General features: G+C 36.3%; 1 protein-coding gene across 1 annotated transcript in view; it reads right to left on the bottom strand.

The window, feature by feature from the left end:
• The window catches only part of LOC119557636, a 64,367-nt gene that overhangs the window by 28,810 nt on the left and 13,516 nt on the right, over positions 1–22,041 (bottom strand). Inside the window, exons 3-4 of the mRNA XM_037870470.1 lie at positions 21,206–21,249; positions 1,935–3,110 (exon numbers count right to left, since the gene is read on the bottom strand). Of these exons, the coding sequence (XP_037726398.1) occupies positions 1,935–2,969 (1,035 nt within the window). The 5' untranslated portion in view covers positions 2,970–3,110; positions 21,206–21,249. The remainder of the gene's footprint in view (positions 1–1,934; positions 3,111–21,205; positions 21,250–22,041) is intronic.

Raw genomic sequence — 22,041 nt, 5'->3', positions numbered from 1 at the left:
TATGTTCAAGATTTGTACTTTTGTTTCTCTTGCATTTATTTCTATGATTGTTATTACTTGCAAATTAAATTTTAAAGCAAATGTATTTATTAAATTAAATATATTTCTCACTTATATTTTATAAGATTTGTACTTTTTTTCCTCTAGAATTCCTTTCAGATTACTCTTTCCATTTTTATTTATAACCAAATGAAGTTTTTCATTGAATTATATTTCCTCAATTTCTCAGTATACCCGTGCAAGTTAAGAACTGTCTTTATAATCTGTACTTCGTTGATCCTTCCAGCTTGTCGTCATCTTGTAGTTTTCCCTCATTTCTTTTACGATCCCCTTTCATCCTTTAATTGAGAGATTTTTGGGCACTCCTTCGCTACTTTCGCTCACACTTGCTGTTCATGAATTAATTTCATTATTAATTTACGAAATGTGTTTTAATCCAAGGGATTCCTTCTCAGTTCTTCCTGCCAGCGTGGGAAAATGAAGAGAGTGCGACGTGAAGAGGTTCTTACATTTTATTTGTGCAACATTTTAATTTGCTTGGCTTTAATGGGCCAAGATGGTTGCACAACGTCGGGAAATGGGTGGGAAAATCGGAAGGGTCCTGAAAGGCCCTGAAAGGTCCTGCATTTCCTGCAGCTGAAATGCTGAAATGCTGGATGCTGAAATGAAAAGCTCAACCCGACAGAGGCTCAGACATTGACGGGCTTTGTCTTCGCATGGGTGTTGTACCTATATAGTGAGAGGATTGTTTTCCCGCCGTCTGTTTAACCCTTACCCAGTGCCCTTCTGTCCCTTAACGCCCCCCGCTGACCATCTTTCAAGACCGCCAGGTGTGCGAATAGCATCTTCTTCTTGGCCATTATCAAAATAGACAGACGGCCCAATGCGAAGTGCTGAAAGCAGAAAGCAGTTGCAATTTGAACGGCAGCAGCAGCAGCAGCAGCAGCAACTTGTGTTGCTCCTGCAACAGCAACAGCAACATCAGCACACCAGCAACACCCACGCCAGCAGCAACAACGGTAAACTCTTAAGCCACCAAAAACAGAGAGTGCAGAAAAAATACAGGGAATACTTAAACAAAAAATTGCGAAGAAGAGAACAACAATCGATTGTTTAAGTTTAGGGCCCCTTCCAAACGGTTTGCATGCTGTGAACTTCTCATAACACATCCCAAACAACCCACTTTGTGTGAGAAAAAATACACGAAAATCAACAAAGCCAAAGGTTTTTCCAGCTTTTCTACAGACCTTTGCAGTTGGTAAATATGTTGCTTCTGCTAGAGGCGACTCTATTATTATCTTGTCCTAACATGACAACCTTGGAGTCTTTAATATATAGTGGTTTTTGGGAGTTATATATGAGGGAAGGTAATATGTTGAACAAAAAATATTTATTTTCGTAGAGTAACTATACGTCTTCTTTCTGGCAGTCCTATATGATTGAAGTTAGGAAATGTATTATCAGTTTGGTATTTTTAAGCTCCTTACATAGGTTAATCAATATAAAATCCAGATTTCAGGCTGACATTATCTTTAACTCCTTCAAGAAATTGTCAGTCTCTTTTTGGCAGTTCTATATGAAAGCCGCAAAAAACAATTGAGTATCAATTTGATATTCACATGGTTAGCATACTAAGTATTATCTTTACCATTGAATAATGTTAAATATATATTGAGAAATGGTATTTCGTAGATTTTCCCTCTTTGATAATTCTCTCAAATCGAGAAAGAGCATTTTGTGGAGTAATTCTGAGTCTTAGTTGATGATTATATTTAGTTGTGAATGGAATGGAATCGGAAGATCCATAATAACTGCCTTTGGACACATTATAATAATTCTAAGAAAAAAATGTTATCTTTATGCAAGACCTACTTTAAATAAAAGCATGTGTAATAAAACAGTTCAATCTATTGGGATGAGAAATGTCAACTCACCAAAGGACTACGGCTAATCACAGATTGTTGTTGTTTCAGCTGCGGGGGCGTTGGGGGCAGTGGATTGCTGCCATAGTCCGTGACCTGATCCTCCGGTGCGATGCCAAAGATGAAGGGTCCACTGCCACGTCCTCCTCCGCCGCCTCCGCCGCCTCCAGCGACAATGGGTGACGAAGTGCTTTCCGGAGCAGGACGACGCATGCAAAAATCATCCTCGAAACGGGAGGGATAAAGACTGGTATGGCCCGAATTATCGGGATAATATCGGGTGGGCGAGGAGGTGGATGTGGTGTGCGAGCTGCTGCAGTTGCTCGAACTGCTCGAGATGACCTGGTGGTGACCCCCTCCTGCGGCGTTGGTATTGGTGTTACCAGGCATCATTACCAATCCCGTCTGCCGATCGAAGCAGAAATCACTTGATTGAGCCGTCGGCGAGGGTGGACTGCCATAGGGATACCCAATGTGAGGACTCTGCAGGTGCTGATTGTACTGCTGGGACAGGGCATCAAAATCGTTGAAGCCATGCAATCCCTTGGCACTGTCCCGCTTCTGTTGCTGCACATAGGGTGAGATGTAGGTCCTTAGGGGTGGCAATGGTGGTGGCAATGGTAGATTCTGCTGCTGGGGTATACCCCCCGATTTGGTACCCTTTTTACCAACACTCATCACCGTCAGCTGGGGACGACGATCGCCCAGAAGCGGTCTCTGGGAATTGTTGTACGGATGGTTGCGCTGCATGCAGGTGTCCTCGTAGTCATCCTGATCCTGATCCTGATCCTGATCGTGATCGTGATCCTGATCCATCAGATAGGTGGCCTGCAGGTGCTCGTAATACTTGAGGCTCTTCATATTCGCATTTGGGGGCGGCAGAGGTGGTGGTTGTTGCAAGTGCTGTTGCTGCTGGTGTTGCTGCATTGTGGCAGCCAGTGGTTGCTGCTGCTGCTGCTGCTGCTGCTCCTGATGTTGCTCCTGGTTGGAGTCCAGGACCTCGAGGCCACCACCACCCCCAAACAGCTTGGCCAATTTCACAGTCATCTCTACTCCTCCTCCTGCTTGCGAGTTGTCAAAACTTTTTCAATTAAAATGTTGCCCAATGCCAAAAGACAATGACAGTTGGTTGGACGACGGACGAAACACACACAAGAGTTTGCCACAATTTTCCACCAGTTTGCGTTGCTGTTGGATAAAAAAGAGAAGGAACATTTAATATATATATATTTGCCAAAGAGTCTCATTTATTGGCAGTAAAAATCATATAGCATTTTCTTAGACTGCTTTGCATGTTTTGTGCAGCTGTCGTTAAAAACATTACCTCCTTTGAGCAACCAGTAACGGAAACTGTAATGGGATATGTCAGCCGCAATTGCTACTACAGTCGCCAGAGTAACAGCAGTTGATGCAATTGTTGCAGCCACAGCGGAAGCAAAAAAGGAGGAGCTTGAGCAACTTAAGTTGGCATAAATACAGCAACAGGAACCACAAACATCAGTCGCAACAGGAACTAAGGCAGCAAGAACTCTTCGCCAACAGAAATGGTCAAACAAAACGAGAAACATGAAACTTATTGGAATAGCCATTTAATGACAGAAATAAAACAATAACTGAAGTTTCACATGAAATATCACATAGAATCTTTCATCAGAAAGCACTTTGTAAGCACTATATCAATTTCAACATCTTCACCAACTTTTAAAAACATCTGGAAAGAGGTAGAAGCAATAACTTCAGCTACATGAGAAATATCAACATTACTTTCCCTTGAAAGCACTATTTAAAGATTCTATCAATACGGAAAAATCCAACATGAAAATGGGTTACAATTTTGACCCTCGATTATACGTAAGATTTTATTGTAGAATATTAGAGTATTTAACCACAAACTCATAGAGGTATCCCACTTGAAAATCGGTATTATATTACCCAAGTTATGGATTGCAGAAGTGCAGTTTTGGGTTCCCTTTATGAAACCCAGTGGGAAATACTGAAAAATCTAACATGAAAATGGGTTACAATTTTGACCTTCGTTTAAAAAAAGATTTTAATGTAGAATGTTAGAGAATTCAACCACAAACTCATAGAGGTATCCCACTTGAAAATCGGTATTATATTACCCAAGTTATGGATTGCAGAAGAGCAGTTTTTGGTTGCCATTGTGAAACCCAGTGGATTTATTGAAAAATCGAACATGAAAATGGGCTAAAATTTTGACCCTCGCTTAAAAGAGAGATTTTGATGTAGAATATTAGAGAATTCAACCATAAACTCAGAGAGGTATCCCACTTAAAAATCCGGATCCTAGAGGTCAAGTTATGGAATCTAGAAGTTCAGTTTTGGGTTCCCATTCAGATTACTCAAGTTATGGATTATAGAAGTGCAGTTTTGGGTTCCCCTTATGAACAGACAAGTTTTTAGATAGAATGTAAGAGAATTTGAACCACTTCTAAATCGGGATTCAATAACTGAAGTTATGGAATCCAGAAGGCAATATATCAACATTTCAAAAATTTCAACAACGAGAACTTCACCAACATGCAAAACACCTACACAAAAGTGGAAAAAACTAAAGTATTAACCATATAACACTTCAACTTAAACCAAAATCTCACTTCTCACATATATCAAAAGCAGAAGCTGCAACTTTGACACTCCAACCGGAAACAACAACGTCACCAACGACCAAAGTGCAGCGTCAGCCACATTACTTTCCACATATTGAACAGCAATAAAACTGTCAATTCCATTTATTAAAAGTGCGCAAAGCCCTTGTTTTTTTAAGCCCCACTGCATTTTGCCTTCTGTTTAAGACATTTGCATAAAGTTAGAAATGAAAGTTTTAAAAAATCATAATAAAAATGGGAAAACCAGGAGCGGAAGCAGTGGAAAGAGGAAGCAACCGCAGGAGGAAAAGAAGGACCCACACAGCAACTGTCAATTAAACGCTTCCCCCATTGACGTCATAATAAAATGTCATAAAAAAAAAAAAACAAAGAGGCGGACAAAAAGCTATCAAAGAAAATGGCTGAAGAATGCACAATATAGCGAGGGTAGCAAAAAATAAAGTTAAAATGATTCAACCGCTGTTATTTTCCAGCTTTTTTCTCAGGTACTCCTTCTATTTTTATTTTACCTCGACTGCGGTCGCCGCATGGAGCATTTTGTCATATTGCTGACTGCATAAATGACAAAGCAGAGTGCGACTTTTCCACAGAGGGTCGGACATCAACTAACGAACGTCAGAAAAACGGTAGACCAAAGGAAAAACTATAAAAAAAAAACTATAAAAAAAATATCAAAAAGAATATGTACATTTTTCACGATCGTTGCGAAAAGTTAAGAGCTTAAATGGAAAGAGGCGACCAAACTTTATTGGGGTTGACCAAAAGGTGCATCAAAAGTTATATAGATTGCGTATAGTTTAATTGTTCATATTTAATTAACTCAAATGCATTACCAATGAGTTTGGTGCGTGGAAAAACAACCTGTTGCCTTAAATCCTGGTATATTCTTTCGTAAATCTCTTCTGAGGACCCCCATCTCATTTTTTCATACACCCAATCCCCCTAATTGTTTCCATTTGTATTTGCTTACTTCCATTTCCCGCCTCGAACTCAATGTATTCATGTCATAAAGTTGACTTTTTTGTATCTTTACTGAGTTGTTTCCCGGGTTCTCGGCCCTTGGTTAACATGGTCGAGTGCGTCTTTTGCTTGCCAATTTCCACAGCCACCTCCTCCGTTCTCCGTTCTGATTCCATATCATTTTTAATTTTGTAGCCAACTCATATGCCCCCCAGAACCCTCGGCAAACGAGCATGTTGTACGTGGTGCTTGTCAAACAAATGCTACAACAGCAGCAACATTGCAACGAGCAGCAGCAACATCAACCATGACAAACATACAGCAAGAATAATAATAAAAAACAGAGCACAGAACACGGAACAAAACAAAGACTAAATTGAAATTGCATTAGAGAACAGGGATAATAAAAAATTAACACCTGTTAAGCAGTCGAATAATACATACTCCCTAATAAAAATGGGGGGAAAATCGCTTTTTAAATATTCCCATATTTATTTATTGTACATATTTTTGTAAATCTTTTTAAAATCTAGTAATTTCGGTAATTAAATATAGCTACAATATCCCTATTCAAAATCTAAATAATTAAACAAAGTTTATAAAATTTATTAGGAAAGCAGAACAAACAAATTTTAATATTTCAATGATTACATTTCAGTTACAATTGAATTTAAAAGAAATGGCGAAAAGGAACAACAGTTAGCTATTTGTTCGGGTAAAAAAAAGTGTCATTCGCTATGGTAAAAATCAGAGGAACTGAAGAGGACCTAACCCCGCAAGAGGAACACTGGCTAATAAAAATATAATAATTAACTTTGGTGTAAGGAAAAACATTTTTTTACCTTGGCTTGCTTTTATGATTTATAGTATAAAAATGTAAAATTAACATTTTCAAGGTTACATTATTGTAGGCTAAAAAATCGTTAAGAAAAATTATTTAATATATACGAAGCTACTGAAGGTATAATATAGATTTCAGCCACTTCCATCAATAATAACTTTTGCAGCACTGTGCACTTTGAACAATTTCCAGCCAAGCTGGAGAAGAATTACCATGGAGAAAGTGGCAGGAGAAAGGGGGAGAAGAAAGAGCGTGTCATGCAGAAGATGCAACAACGGCGAAAGATACAAAAAACAACAGACACAAGAACGGGTAAAAAAACGCTGTCCAGTCTCGTCGACTGCAGTTGATTGTGTGGCGCAAATGTTAATGAGACAAAAAGATGTCAAGGATAAAAAAGGGCAGTAGTGGGGGGAAAATTAAGAGGAGTATCTGCAGGATGACGAAAAGGAGACAGACAACGAAAAAGTGCCATTGAAAGCTGACTTTTTAACGGGTCGCACAGCCAACCCATTTGCCATGATCTCTTCTGGCAAATAAGCCAGGCTCTCCAGAAAACACCACCTCATTTTCCTCCTCTTTAAGTCCTGCTCACTTGTGCGTCTGCCAATAATTGCATTAGCCAGAGAAAATTGGTTCCTTGGCTGGGGAAAGTCCAGGATTGCAAGTTTTCCTGCTAAGTAACGTTTTGTGTAAGTAGAGTCTTATAATATTCTTATTATATGGTATAATCTTATTATTTGGTAATCTATATCAATATATGTGTGATTATCTATAGCTAAATGAATACTAAATAGATATCTGTATCACAATATATATTATATATATTATATATATTATATATATTATATATATTATATATATTATATATATTATACATATTCATAAAGATATTCAAATAGATATTGATATTAATATAGATATTGATATTGATATAGATATTCATTTATATATCTATATCAATATCAATATCTATATTAATATCAATATCTATTTGAATATCTCAATATCAATAACTATATCAATATCAATATCAATATCAATATCTATTTGAATATAGATATTCATTTAGATATCTATATCAATATCTATATCAATATCTATATCAATATCAATATCTCTTTGAATATCTATATGAATATATGTTTATAATATATATATTCATATAGTTATCTATATCAATATCAATATCTATTTGAATATCTATATGAATATATATATCAATATCTGTACCATTGTCAATATCTATATTTATATCTATATCAACATCTATATAAATATCTTTATCAACACCTATATTTATACCAAAAGGAATATCTCAACTTAAACCTAGAACTTAATAGCTTAAGCTGCATTTGTTTTTTATTGGCCAATGTTCGATTAGCTATCTTGAGGAGCTAAATGAGATATCGCCTGCCAGATGCCTCAACTGGATAATCACCTAGGTGATTGGCTGCCCATGTCCCTGTGGACCCGACCATCTCCTTCGTCACTTTGTTGCACATAATTCGATAAACTTTCCGCTTTATGCAGCTGCAGGGAAACTAAAAGATAAAGTGGGAACCCTGGCTACCGCTCATCTTACTTTTCTGCTTCTTCTTTAGGCCCTGACCCTGGCAATTGGCTTACTTTTCCCTCTCTCTCACCTTTTTCCCTTTTTCCAGCCAACGAAACTTTCCTTGCAAATTCTTTGACCAGTTTGAGCTGCTGTTTCTGTTGGCCCTTTTTCCTTTGTTTTTTGTTGCTGTCTCATGTGGCAGAGACGTGACAGGAAATGGCCAACAAAACAAAGGGGGGTAAAAGGGGTAAAAGGGGATAAAAGGCAAGTCTTAGTCAGTCAAGTGCAGTGCAATGAATAAGTTCCCGCAGCAAATTAGCCTCGTAAATTAGCAACGCGCACAAGAATAGGCAACAAATCACTGGCAGAGGAAAAAACTGGGTAAAAATAGATAAACCAACTAAATGGAAATACTCGAAAATATTAAAGAATAAATGAAACAGTAAAAATATTTACATAAAAAAAGATTGCAACATAGTTTTATTTTATTTTTTTGACTGGCATTTCAAATTAAATGAAAGTATTCGAAGAAATTAAATAATAAATAATAAAGGTCAAAATATTTGAAAATAAGAGTACAACTTAATCTGAATTTATTGATAGGCTTTTCTCTAACATTTAAAAAAAATTTCTAAAGAATTCAAAAGCTGTAAAAATGCCATAACTTAGCCAAATTAAGTCAGCAATATTTTTTATCACACTAACCAAAGATTTAAAGTTCATAAGCTTTATCCATCGAAATTCCCTACTTATCCCACTGAACATGTGTATTTTCTCCTTGGTTTATTTTATGTCCTCCCCTCTTCAGCTTTAAATTTTCCGCTCGTCATATCATTATTAAGCCGCTTTCCGTTCACTTGGTAATCTGGTGAATGCAACTGAATCTGCCAACATTATGCACTCATCATAATGCGTCTGCCGATGGTCTTTAATTTGTATTCATTGTTATTATAGTCCCCGAGTATACACAGAATCTGAATGAGCAATGAATATTTAATGAGGGCAATGCGCAAAAATGGCACCCTTTCGAATGGCAATCGAGAAATTCAAATATGATTTCAGCTAAATTATTTTGTAATAATATATCTAAGGGCTGGAAATTTTTAATCTACTTTTTGGGTGGCCCTGCATAATGGATGAAAACTATTTTGTGGTAATTGCAGGTCGAACATGCATGTATCTTAATCTGTGACTTCTATTGTATCTTTGTATTTGGTATCTCTGCAGGTGTAAAATTTGAACAAATAAATCTGGGAACCAAACCGGTTTCCAAGCCCCGCATCCCTTCGAGAACAATTGAGCAGTTTTGAGAGCAGGTAAACGCTTCAAGAAACCCCTACAAATTATGAGATACATTTCGAGCAGAACCCTATACACACGTATATCTATTGGATACAAAAAACAATAGAGGAGCGCAACCAGCTGTTGTTCCGGATCTTCACTTTATATACATATGTGTGTTTTTCTTTGTACCCCAGCAAATTGATTTGATTCTTGGCCAGCAGCTGCTTTTTTGCTTACTCTATATTACTATTGTTATGGATTCTTTTCCATTTGATTTTCTGAGCGTGTGAAACGCTTCCATATTTTTCTAGATTTTTTTTTTGCAGGTGCTCTGTGTGTTTCCACAATTAAATGTCACTGCAGCAAAAGTACAAGTATCTTGCAGATACAAAACAGCTTCATGGCTGGGTAGAAACAGTAAAAATAAAAAAAAAATGAGAAAAGCAAAAGCAAAAGGGTGTAGAAGATATTATCGCATCACGCGCATCTACAAAATGATTTCACACAGCAGACATTAACTTGCTCTTTCATTATCGGCACATCATTATAGAGGCAAGAGTTTCTTCTTCGTCGGCGTTGTCGTCACATTTGTCGACCGACAACGACTACGTTTATTTATTTTGCCCTTTAACTATTTGGGCAGACACATCTACAACAACAACAACCGAAACAACAACACCAACAACCGCCAGCGGTCTTCTTTTTTTTGTAGACCCCTCTCTTTGGTTTTTTACCCGGCTTGCAGATGCACCTTGATTAAATTCCAGGAATTGAAAAAATCTTTTAGTCGCAGACATGGACGGACTCTTGTTGATATTTACCCAATGATCAAAGGGGCTGAATGGAGGTCGGGATGGGGGGGGGCTGATGGACCCCCCTCCAGACTGGCTCCATTAATGATGCAGCAAATGGTCTTCTTTCTGCCTCGCTTTTTTCTCTCTTATTTTTCCCGAGCCTAACCAGCTACTTCAACTTTGAAAATGTTGCAAAATGTAAAGGGAATTTTCCTTTATTGTTTAGCCAAAAAAAAAAACAGCCTGAAATCTGCAAAATCCAAGTAATAACCCATGCACAGAAGGCTTACAGATAATCTTTACATACTAAATGGAAAATACTCTGAAAAATGGTAATGCACTTAGTTTTGAATTATTTTAATACATTTTAGGTTTTTTTTAAAAATGAAAAATATTAAAATTCTGTATACAACAATAGTACATTTTTATATTGTTTATTAATTTAATTATTTTTTATGTATTCATTATTTCTTTTACATCATTTTTAATAATAGTCTGAAATCACCTAAATCCAAATAATAACCAATTATCTTACAGTCTTACAGGTAATCTTTACTTATAGAATTAAAAATACTCTGAGAACTAGTTTTGCAATCTTATTAAAAACCTAATAGATCTTTATAAAAAAATTAAAATGTATTATTATCTTCTTATTCTATCTTTCCCATCTTTATATATTTTTTTCCATAATAACAAACATTTTCGTAATACCATGTTTTTGTTTTCTATTAAGATCCAACCATAACCACTTCATAAGCCAACAGTTTCGACCTTTTCATCGAGCCCCAAGAAGACTTGGCTTGGCTTCTTCGGTTGTTTCTTCTCGAGTCTTCCACTTTGCGGTTGAATTTTCGATTTTCTAGCTGGCATCTCTACACAATTGAGGGGGAGGAGGAGCCCCGGCTCAAGTGTTTCCATCTCGAGTGGCTGGGCTGCCGAGCTTTAAAGATTCCCTTTGTTGTTGGCTCTCGGGTTGCTTGGCATGTACCCGCAGTGCTTGTCAAACTGTGGACCCATAGACAATGTCCAAAGAACCGAGCTCCAAAGAACCCAAGTTGCTGCTGTGCTTGCCTTAATGATTTTACATTTTTTACATAAACAAGCTGGTCCCCAACCACCAGCTGTCTTTTCTTTTATTTTTCCTTATATTTTTTTCTGATTTTTTGTTTTGTTTTGCTGGCGGCGGCAAATGCAACTCACGGAAAGCATTCAAAAGCAATTAAGCGCTTTCTTCGCAGCCAAAGAGCGCGAAAGAGACGGCCTTAGAGGGTGGGAAAGAGAAGGGCGCACACATGAGTTGAAAATGTAATATCATCAATCAAAAAAAAAAAAAAAAAAAAAGAAAAAATACCGAGACAGAGACAGCAGAAAATTAAGCAGGGAGGGGGAGGGGGAGAGCCAAAAGAAAAGCCTTGCCCAAGTTCAAAACTGGAAATTCTCTTATACACCGAAAGGTATATTGACCTGAGAAATATTTTCCATCTAATCTGACTTATCAGTTAGGGTTAAAAACACTGTACTGACATTTATTCTCATTGATTTACCAGGCAATTAAAAATATATATCTTATAACAATACCTTTTTATAACTATACCATTTTATATCTATACCATTACCCATTTATTTATAAATATCTATCTACATTCAATTTTATAATCGCAAACAACATTAAATATCTGAATAAATTTTATAAATTGTCTTTATTTTTAAACCTCTCAACAAATATTTTAGTTTAAATTTTATAATAAGTCTTTATTTCAAAGCCTCTCAATATATATTTTTGATTTTTTTTTAATAGATGAAACAGCTTTTTACTAAGATACAACAATAATAGAACAATTTAATGGTTTATCCTTAGAACCTCAAATATAATATTTACATTTATTAAAATATACCATTACCTTGTTAAGCAGTTTTTTTTGCCGTGTAGTGATGCGGCACGAAGCCAGCTCACGAAACGGCGGCAACAACAAATTTAGCTTGATTATGCCAACCGGCAACAACTGCAACACAAGCAACAACAGCAGCAGCAACAAGCAGCCACAACGAATTTTTTCCTCGTTTTTTATTTTTTTATCATCGCATATATTGAAAAATGCTTCAAACTAAAAGCCAAGCGCTGTAATCATATTTAACTTTGCCTCGGTTGTGCCTCATTTTCTGCAGCCGCAGCCTCATCTCTCCTTCACCTGATTTTGGTTGATGTTGCTGCTGTTGCTGCTGTGTTGTTTCGTGTTGCTGCCGTCGCTGATGTTGCTGCTGTTTGTATTGCTGCTGCTGCTGCTGCTGCTGCTGCTGCCGTTGCCAAACCTCAGAGCCAACCGCAACAGGTAATTGATGCCGCTTGCGCGTTGCAAGAACTTTAATCAATTTTTCAGATATTTTTCTTTCGTTTCGTTGGCTTGTTGCCTCTTTTTTTTTTTCTACCAAGTTGTTCGTCTACCTTTCTACGTGATGATGTTGCTCGTGCATCGGTGGTGTGTTTGTGTGTGTTGCAAGTGGCCATAACAACCGAAAACGGCAACCGAAATGGCCAACACAAACTGCAACCCGTGGAAGGGGGGTTCAAAGGGGGATCGGAGTGAACCCAAATGACTGGGAATTTGGCCAGGTAAGCCAGGTAAGTGCAGCCCAGAACGGCCAGTGGCCAAGTGGCAAGTGGCCATCATGACCGGGCCATATCCCCGCAGATATACGTATATATATATATATATATATATATGTATCTCGGTTAAGGCAGCAACAAATTTCTGCAAATTACTGTGAGGTAACCGAAGATACAAGGGTTCCCAGATCAGATAACCCAACACGAAGGTATAAATCTTTGGGAAAAGGGCCCTAAGTATGCACAGGGCTTAATAACACTTTTAAACGTGGAGTTAAAGCTTTATTCTAACTGAAATGTTCTAAAAATCATTATAGTTAAACGATGAAGATGCCAAATGCAAAAAAAAGCAGTCTAAATATTGTGATTTAAGAAACAAAATACCTGCAATACTCTAAAAATTATCATTAAACGATGAAAATAAAAGGTAATCATGACAAACCAATTCAAAAGAAAATTAAAATATTAAATATATATTATTGTCCACTTTAAAACAAAGCTATGTTATTATGAAATAATATCTAAGACTAAAATTAAAATCGAACAATATCTAAGAGTCCCACTTGCATTGGGAATGCCATAATGTTTTCTATATTACTATTTTATCGCCTCACTTCTTCGATAAAAACAGTGGCCATTGCATATTCATTGGTTACTCCTTGATTGCCACTGAATCACGACCATATATATATCCGATTTCCCCGATGGGTGGGTGGGTGTTTGGTGGGGATTCGTGGAACCGAGGACTACTTATATTCCTTATAGACCCAGCGACAAGTTGCCGTCATTTACTTAACTTTCACAATTTCGATTTCCACATTTTCATGGCTCCTCTTTATTCTCCCGGCACACCATCTCTATATATGTAGGTGCCTATATAGAGACCCCCGATACGATCCCCCTTCGCCGTCCGCCTCTGCGGTCGGCTGTCTACTCAATCACAGCGTAAAGCACTTCTGAGTCATAAAAACCAAGCCAGACTGCGATTGTGTAGTTGGCAATTTTATGCAGCGCCTCTCGGAGCACTTTCAGGATTCGAGGAGGGGTGCAAAGTTGGGGCACTCGGGTTCCGGGGTTCCGGGGATTCGGGGTTTCAGGGTTTACCATAGAGTGAAGCGATAAAAATGACACATGGAGCTCAACTCCACTCCACTCCGAAGCCAAATGGCAAATAGCGAATAGCAAATGGCGAGGAGAGAGCCCTGTGGCAAGTGACATTTCGTGGGGGCAGAGACATGGCCCAAAAGGAGTTAAGTTGAGCCGCGGCCGATCGAGTTTGTCTCGAGGAGCTATATCTTTCATTTATTTCGGACAGCACCCCCGCAAGTGGAAAAGATTTCTCCCTATCTATATGGAAATATACATGATACTTTGCATTTCGAAGCCAGTCAGTAGAAAAATTAGGAATCTAACTGTTTGGAAAAGTTTAAAAATTATATACCATTTATTCTAAATTGACTATAAAATATTATAGAAATGAAATATCATATTTTAGCTATTTTACATTTTCAATATAACATTTATTTGATAATTAATAGGTTTTGCGCACAATAATACATGATTAAAGCTATAAAATATACTGGTAATTTGAAATGTGAAAAAGAAAAACATAAGCTTTAAATGTACAAGCAAGAAAAACAACAATGTAATACCAAATGTAGGTGTTTTAATAACTTTAAGCAAACAGTTTGTAAATTAATAAATAAATAAATGCTACACTTTTTTTACCCCAATATATTATCAAAATATTTTTAAGAAATGTAATATATTTCAATATTTTTATAGAACCAAAAATAAATCATTTGTGAAGCCCGAGAAGTTGATATTTTTAAAGACAGTCCAAACAAGTTTTCGAAAGCAATTACAGCAGGCAATTAAGAATCGCCTGCGCTGAGACAAAAAACCATTTCATTTTTTGGCCCGCAGACAATCGGGATTGCATAACCGGGAAACATTTTTCTGGTCTCGTTTTTGGCTTCGTTTTTTGTTTATATACCAATATATGTATTTATATATCTTTTGTTTGCCTCAGTGTCCGAAAAGCGACGGCGACAAGTTGACACAATCGTGGACAACCTTTTTCGCACACAAGCCAATCAACTGGGGCAGTACAAAATAAGAAAAAACGGGGAAATAATTATGGAAAAACAATTTTTAATTTGCAATTGCACTCGCAGCAGCAGCAAAAGTCAAAAACCGAAAAACTCGACAAGCCAACCTTGGCGTTTTATGCCCTTTAATGGGGATTTTTGTACTTATATTTACCTTATGCGGTTGGTTCACCTTGAGATAACTTTACGTGGAGAGTTGGAGGTGGAGCCGCTGGGCGAAACTTGACTTATAATGCAGCCCTTTTCGATCGTGGACAAGGCGCAGCCTTGGACTAAAATCGGTAAGATCTCTCAAAAGTGATACAAAAAAAAGCGATTGCCCTGTAAGGTAAACAAGTGAAGAAATAAAAACAAACTGGCTGGAAGGAAAAGCATCAATTGAAAACCAATAATCCAAAGCCCTTTAAGCAAATAACTTCGTTAATCAATCAAAAGATACTGCAGATACAAAAAAAATCATTGTACAGAAAATGGGTAAACCAACAAATAGGTATATACAAAATAATTAAATAAGAAACACCCAGAGAACATGTATATATTTAGAAACATTAATATCTCCCCCAAAAATGTCATTAAAAATATGTTGCGGGTTGGCACCATCTTATGAATTTAATGGCTTGAACTTGGCGACACACAAATAAAAAACAACCAAAAAAAACACAGCAAACATAAATAAATAAAGAAGAAAACCCAGAGGAAGCTGACTCCTGGCGTCAGGCCATAAAAAGGTAAAACAAACAAAACAGGCTAACAAACAACATCAACAACAAGAACGGCGGTAGATTCATGATGCATTCAAAAAAGGGGGGGGATTGGGGAAAAAGAGGAAATATGAGGGCTAGTTCTCAGAAGGTAAAAAATGAAAAGAAAATAGGGGGCTAACTTTACCCTCGCAAGTTTATCGAAAGTCAATTGGGCGTAAACCCTGATAATGAATCGGTTTGCGAATGGAGGCAAAGGCTGATGAATAGGCTGCGCAATGGCCGTACTTTACAAATTAATCCGAGGCTGTTCTATATTTATTTACCTGGAAGATGAAGACAAACAATATTTACCTTTGTTTATAGTTTTCTAAGAAATTATTTTTTGTTCAAGGGTCATCCGATAAATAAAGAACTTGAATATGCTGTGCTTTAAAATTGACATTTTTTATTTTTTTTTAAATCAGCTGAAATTGATTTTTAGCTAAAGACAAGATAACCCTAAGTTTTCCCCGAAAGGGAAGAACTGTTTTAGTTCAAATTTTACTAAATGCATAAATTACTTAATTATTTAATCCAAATTTAAAATCAACACAATAAGAGTATTGTGTTTAAAATACCCAAATAACAATTATTATAATCTATACACGAAGTTAACCCTCAGTTATTCAACATCTTCTTTTTTAGTTAAAATTTTACCCAATACATAAACAACTAAGTTATAGAGTTCTTAAAATATTATCAAAATTGGCATCCAAATACCCAACACACATTTAATTTTACATTGAAGACAAGTTAACCCTATGTTTTTCACGAAAAGCGAGAGCCAATGAAAACCAAGCTACATTTTACACAAACGAATACGCCCAGGGACTTAATTAATTAATTAATTGTCAGGCGCTTTCCTTAATTGAAAACCCATTCAAGCGCGAGCATCAAAAACTATAATTAATATTATATTGTGGGCTGTCGGCGAAAGGTTAACTTGAAAACCGTTTAATTGCCGTGGGTGAATGGCAATTGAGGCGCCAAACAGAAGCCAAATGAAAATCTCTCTTGGCAATTTGTCGTCTCTCGAATTTGGGTCACACGGAAATGAAAGCCAAGTTAGCAGACAAACAGTCGGACAGACAGACAAACAGCAGACGAATCGTTGTAGCATTTAAATGTCAAATCAGGCCCAAAAAAAAAAAAAGAAAACCCAGTGGAAACTGGGAAAATGGCGAATGGGTGGGCGGGCAAAAACACCGAAAGACAGGAGCAAATAAATCAAATTTAAGTGGCGACAAAATTAAAGTGAAATGTTTGCCAAGAGGCTTATGCTCCCGAAAAGGGAATTTGGGCAGGAAAAGACAGAATTTAATATCGGGAATGGTTGCTTCTGAGAAATCATAATAAATTAATGAATTTCAGGTGCTATTTACATGTTATGTATTAAATATTTGAATAGAATGCAATGTTATAACATTGAAATCAAGCTTTTAAAACTTTAAATTTCCGCAAAAGGTGAAACACATATCGAAAAACATTTAAATGGCATATGAAATCTTTGGATTTACTACTCCTTTTTATCAGTGTAGTTATGCCAAATATGTAAGTTAAGAATTAAACTCCTAATCCTGAAATTCTTCTTAGTGGAGAGCTCTTAGAACTTTGTATTTGTGCACCAATTAACTGGTATATTTCATGGAATTCTGGTTTACAAAGCTAAATTGGCCATTTTCACCTTTCAATTCTTATGAGCCATGTGCATATGCCACACATATATGTATGTAACACTTATATAATGCACTCGGTTTCTTTAAATCAAATTAAATTCGTTGTCTAAGCAATTAAATGCATGCAAAGTTAATTGAGAGAGAAGCAGCAGAAGCTGACTTCAAATGATTACTGCTGTACTTCCAATGTTCATTGCTGTTGCGTGTTTTTTTTTTTGCATTTCACATTGCGTTGGCACGTTTCTTGTGGCAAACAAACAAGAAAAACTCTATTGTCCACGGCCTCGACTATCAGATACCCATTACTCAGCCAAAGGGAGAGCGAGGGAGATGGAGATATGCCTGCAGCAAATCGGCTGTTTCCGAAATGGAACACTTTATTTAATAATAACTTTTTAATGAATGGTATGATTTAAACGATTTTTGGAATGTAAATGGGGATTAAAAATTAGAACTAAATCCCATTTACAAAATATTGGGAGCTAGGCAGGTTTTAGCGATGTGGGCGTTTAAGTGGTTGTGCCACCCTGCTGAAACTTGCGCAGCGCAGGAACCTCAAGAATCTGCATTCCTGCATTGCGTTCATACGGACGGACAGACGGACTTTATTCGTTCGAATGCGCAAATGATCCAGATCAAGAATATATATACTGTATAGGGTCGGCAACGCTATATTCTACCTGTTACATACTTTCCAACGAATCTAGTATACCCCTTTACTCTACGAGTAATGGGTATAAAAATGTAAAGGCACATGCACAAAGATATATGCGCAAACAACGTATAAAACTATATGGGTATATGGTTTATGGAGGGGGGATTGCACACTTAATTGCTCTCGACATCATGGGAGTTCACTGTATTAACTACTCGAGACACACATAAATTGTTTCCACTGTGCCAGAGGTAATTTCTAACTTTGTTGTTTGTTCTCTCCCAAGGAAAAACTCTTGAAGAAATGCTGCAAATTCGTGGGCTTTCCTTTGAAGCGAGGCATATGCAAAACACCGTTAAACGGATTTTAATTACAAGAATGTGGGAAAGCCATTAAAACAAAGCAAAGAAAATAAGAAGAAAAAATATAGCTGAGAAACGAAAATTAAAATAATCAGAAAAGCAAACGCAAGCTAAGCCAAAACGCAAACAAAGCCGGGCAAAAAACAGTGGAAAAATAAAAAAATATATATATAACGAGTATATATAGTATGTCTGCATATAAAACGAACAACAATGAGCGCAATTAAACAAATAATAATTAAGGAAAATTACCGAGATGCAAAAAGAGAAACCAACAATATTGTTTTCATGATATTTTTATTGAAATTTCATTAACGGTCAACAAAAGGCGGAGCTAAGCTTTAAGGCTTTATGAAAAAACATGGGGGAAAAGTAGAAAACCCATTAAAGTAGTAAAGTAAAGTAAAAATAATAATAGTAATTGAATAGTAAGTTGAAGTAGAAGGATGTGAATACACCTTGTTTTTAATTTTAATTTATGATAAGCTATTATCCAAAAAATAAAATAAATGTAGTGTTTAAAGTCCACGTTTCGTAACTTTAAGATAAATTCCCCTAATTCAAATTCCCTCGGGGGCACTTGCGACATTTTTCTTTGTTTTTCCCAAACTAGTTAGCAGCCTTTAACATGGCCAATTCATTTAGTCTCAGCCATTAACCAAATACAAGAAACCTCTTGCCTATTTCACCATTTTCCCCATAAAAATCAACTAAGACAAAGACTGGGGCCACTTCTTCTTTTATTTCTCATTAGCTGGCTTAAAGTCTCCTCTTCTTCGTCCAATCCGCTGTTTTTCCACTGCTTTCTGGCTTTTCTTGGCTTTTTCACACGCTTCGTTGGCGAGCTTATAAAAAAAAGGCATAAAATTTAAAGAAATAAAGAAAAGCGACTTGGAAATGCAAATAGAAAAGGTTAACACACACCAAACAAAGGCCACAAAACCAAAATGAAAATAACAAGCAGAAAATAATCATAAAAAGTTGACAACTTGTTGACCCCTTTGTTGAGTTCGTTGCATATTGGGGATCACGTTCGTTTTGGATCATAAAATACAATTTTTAAACCGCACCACACTTCGTTATCAATGTAAATTTCCATCGTCTTTTCATTGATGTTTTTTTTCGATCTCTATTTTGAGTTCCACTTTTGATTGCAACAGCCAAAAAAAAAATAAGTGTGGTAAGATAAAATTGAATTTTTAACAAAAGCAAATCAATGTTTTATTCTCAATCTTTCCGGTTTAATTAGCTGTTCATTTTTTGTTTATTCTCTGGCACCCTACAATATTCAGTTATATTTCAGTTATCTCCTTTAAATCGCATTAAATATTTTTAAAATGTTGTAAAATAATTTTTAAATGTTCCAAAATAACGTAAAAATATTTCGAATTTTTAAAAAAAATTTATATATATATATCAGTAAAACCACGTTTGAAAATATATACAAAATATTCCTAAGTATTCTATTTTCAATTTTAATAAAAACTGATCTTTTTTGATGACAGGTTCATAGTTAATAATACATTTGATTTTATAAATATTATTTTTAACCTTTAGCTCTTACAAAATATATATAAACGGGGTATTTTGTTTAAAGTCATATATTTTCAGAGACCTTAAATCTTCGATTCCCGTTGCTGAGCTTGTCCGCTTGCTGCCGCAGTTGTTGCTGTAATTTTCGCATAAATTTACCATAATTTATGCAATGGCTTGCATTGTTGTCGATGCCTGAGTTTGAGTTCGAATTCGAGTTTGGGTTTGAGTTTCAGTTTGAGTTTGAGTTTGCACCGAGGGTCCCAGGCTCGGGCATTCGGCTGCCATTTTCCTCCGCTTGTTTATCGGATTTTTTATTGTCATTTGTGTTTTTATTGAACAGTTTGTGACATTTTACGATTTTCAAAGTGAAAGGTACATATTTGGTAAATTGCTATGGCCAAAGAAATGCAACTCGTCTGTGTTTTGTGGAGTTTGTGCCTCGGTTTAGTTTTGCTTTAAGTTCCAGTATAGGTTTGGGCCATTTTTTTTTTCGTAAACCACCATCCATTCTTAACTGGTTTTCCTTCTCAGCCCCCAGCCCCCCAAAACCCCCTCTTCCAGTTCAAGCCGCTGGCGTCTTGTTGAAAATGGGGAAAATTGCTCTTTATATATGGTCCATAAAAGTTAATAAGTAACTGGCAGTCGAAGTAGCAAGTGCCAGTCACGAAATTGTTTTTTTTTCTGTTTTTTCTTTTTCGGTTTGGATCGTAATGAATCGATGACAAGTTGTTGTGTTTGCTACTCGTTCGATTCGATGGTCACGCAATTTTAGCAAGTTAATTTTTAATGCCAAAAGTTTAGCCAACCTATAATTCGTTCATTAAAAACCCACAAGAGCATTGGAAGACATAACATTTTCCCCGAAAAACTTTGTATTTTCATGACAACATTTGCGGCAAAAGATGAAAGTTCCCGATTTGCTACACTCTCACCGTGGCCAAAACATTAAAGTCAATTACAGTGAGACCCCCGCCCCAAAGTTCGAGGCTAATTTTGGTCACGTGTGACACATACAAAATAAAAAAAAAAATGCACAAAAAGTATTCTTCAACGTAATGTGGGCAAAAAAAAAAGAAAGGGAAGAATTCTCCCCTTATAACAAGCGCGAAAATCAACACAATTAAATGCAAAAAAGAAAAAGAAATGAATCAAAAAAATATATACAAAAAGGGGAGCCAGCAAAGAAGTTGCATCGAAAGGTAAACAAACTGAAGGAATGATTTGGCGGCAAGCCAGAAATCAACACAAAATATCCCAAGAAAAACGACGCAAGGCGACAAAATGCAATGGCATATTAAATGGAATATGGCCAGTATATCTTCAACTCGATTTGCATGTAACAAAAAGGGAGTGCGGCGAAAATTCATAAGGAAAATAAATATTTGTTCTTTATAAACGAAACGAAAATGGATTTTGGCAGAAGAAAGGAACGAACGAACCATCACAAAGTTGATGAAGTGCAAACTTCCCTTGATTACGGAAAATAAGTCTAGGAAATTTATTTAAAATTTAAAGAACTCAAACTTACCCAACAAATTTAAAACGTTTTCCTCTTTCCAACTTTAAAGTCAACTGCAAAGAAGAAATACATTAAATTAGTTAAACGTTTTAATAATTTTTTTCACCAAATTGAATTCCGACCTACACCAACTTTGACTCCCTTAAATCCCGAATCCTTATTTAAGCCACAAGTTTTTTCCTTAAACCAATTTGCATATAAAAAGGTTAGCAACAAATGAACCAACAAAATGCATGGAGTAAATCATAATGAAAGAATCCAAACCCGAAACGGAACCAAGCCAGAAGAGGAAGGAAAACAACAAACAAATAAATCTAAGGGAATGCAGGGGCGTGGATGGAGGGGGCGCTTTCGGCTGGCGGTTAACCGTAGTGAGGTAAACATGATGTTGCAAGTGTTCAATAAGACAGCGGCGGGGAGGAGGGGCGGCGAGTTGGGGGAGTGGCAGATTCTAGAGTGGATAGGTTGGATTATGGCTGCAAAAACTAACAAACCATAAAAATCCACACATAAATTACAAGACAGAGGCGGTCGAAAGGAGGGTTTGTAGGCAATGAACAGGGAGAAAATATGTTTGTTTATTAAAATACTATTTAAAATATATTTCGATCGTAAATCAATTTATATCGAACGTTTTTAATCGATAACTAATAGCTAGCTTTATCGAAGTCTTGCCATTTCTAGTAACCTTAACAATGTGTTTAAACTTTCTTTTTTTTGCAGCAAATTTTGTTTAAATTTTCCATATTTTGAATAAGTAATTTAGATACTTTTTAAAATGCTTCGATTATAAATTAATTTTTATTAACACTTTATAATCGATAACCGATCGTCGGCTTTTATCG

The sequence above is a fragment of the Drosophila subpulchrella genome, chromosome X (genome assembly GCF_014743375.2).
Source record: "Drosophila subpulchrella strain 33 F10 #4 breed RU33 chromosome X, RU_Dsub_v1.1 Primary Assembly, whole genome shotgun sequence".
NCBI lineage: Eukaryota > Metazoa > Arthropoda > Insecta > Diptera > Drosophilidae > Drosophila > Drosophila subpulchrella.
The sequence above is the reverse complement of the archived record's forward strand: the minus strand, read 5'-3'. Positions and strand labels throughout refer to the sequence as shown.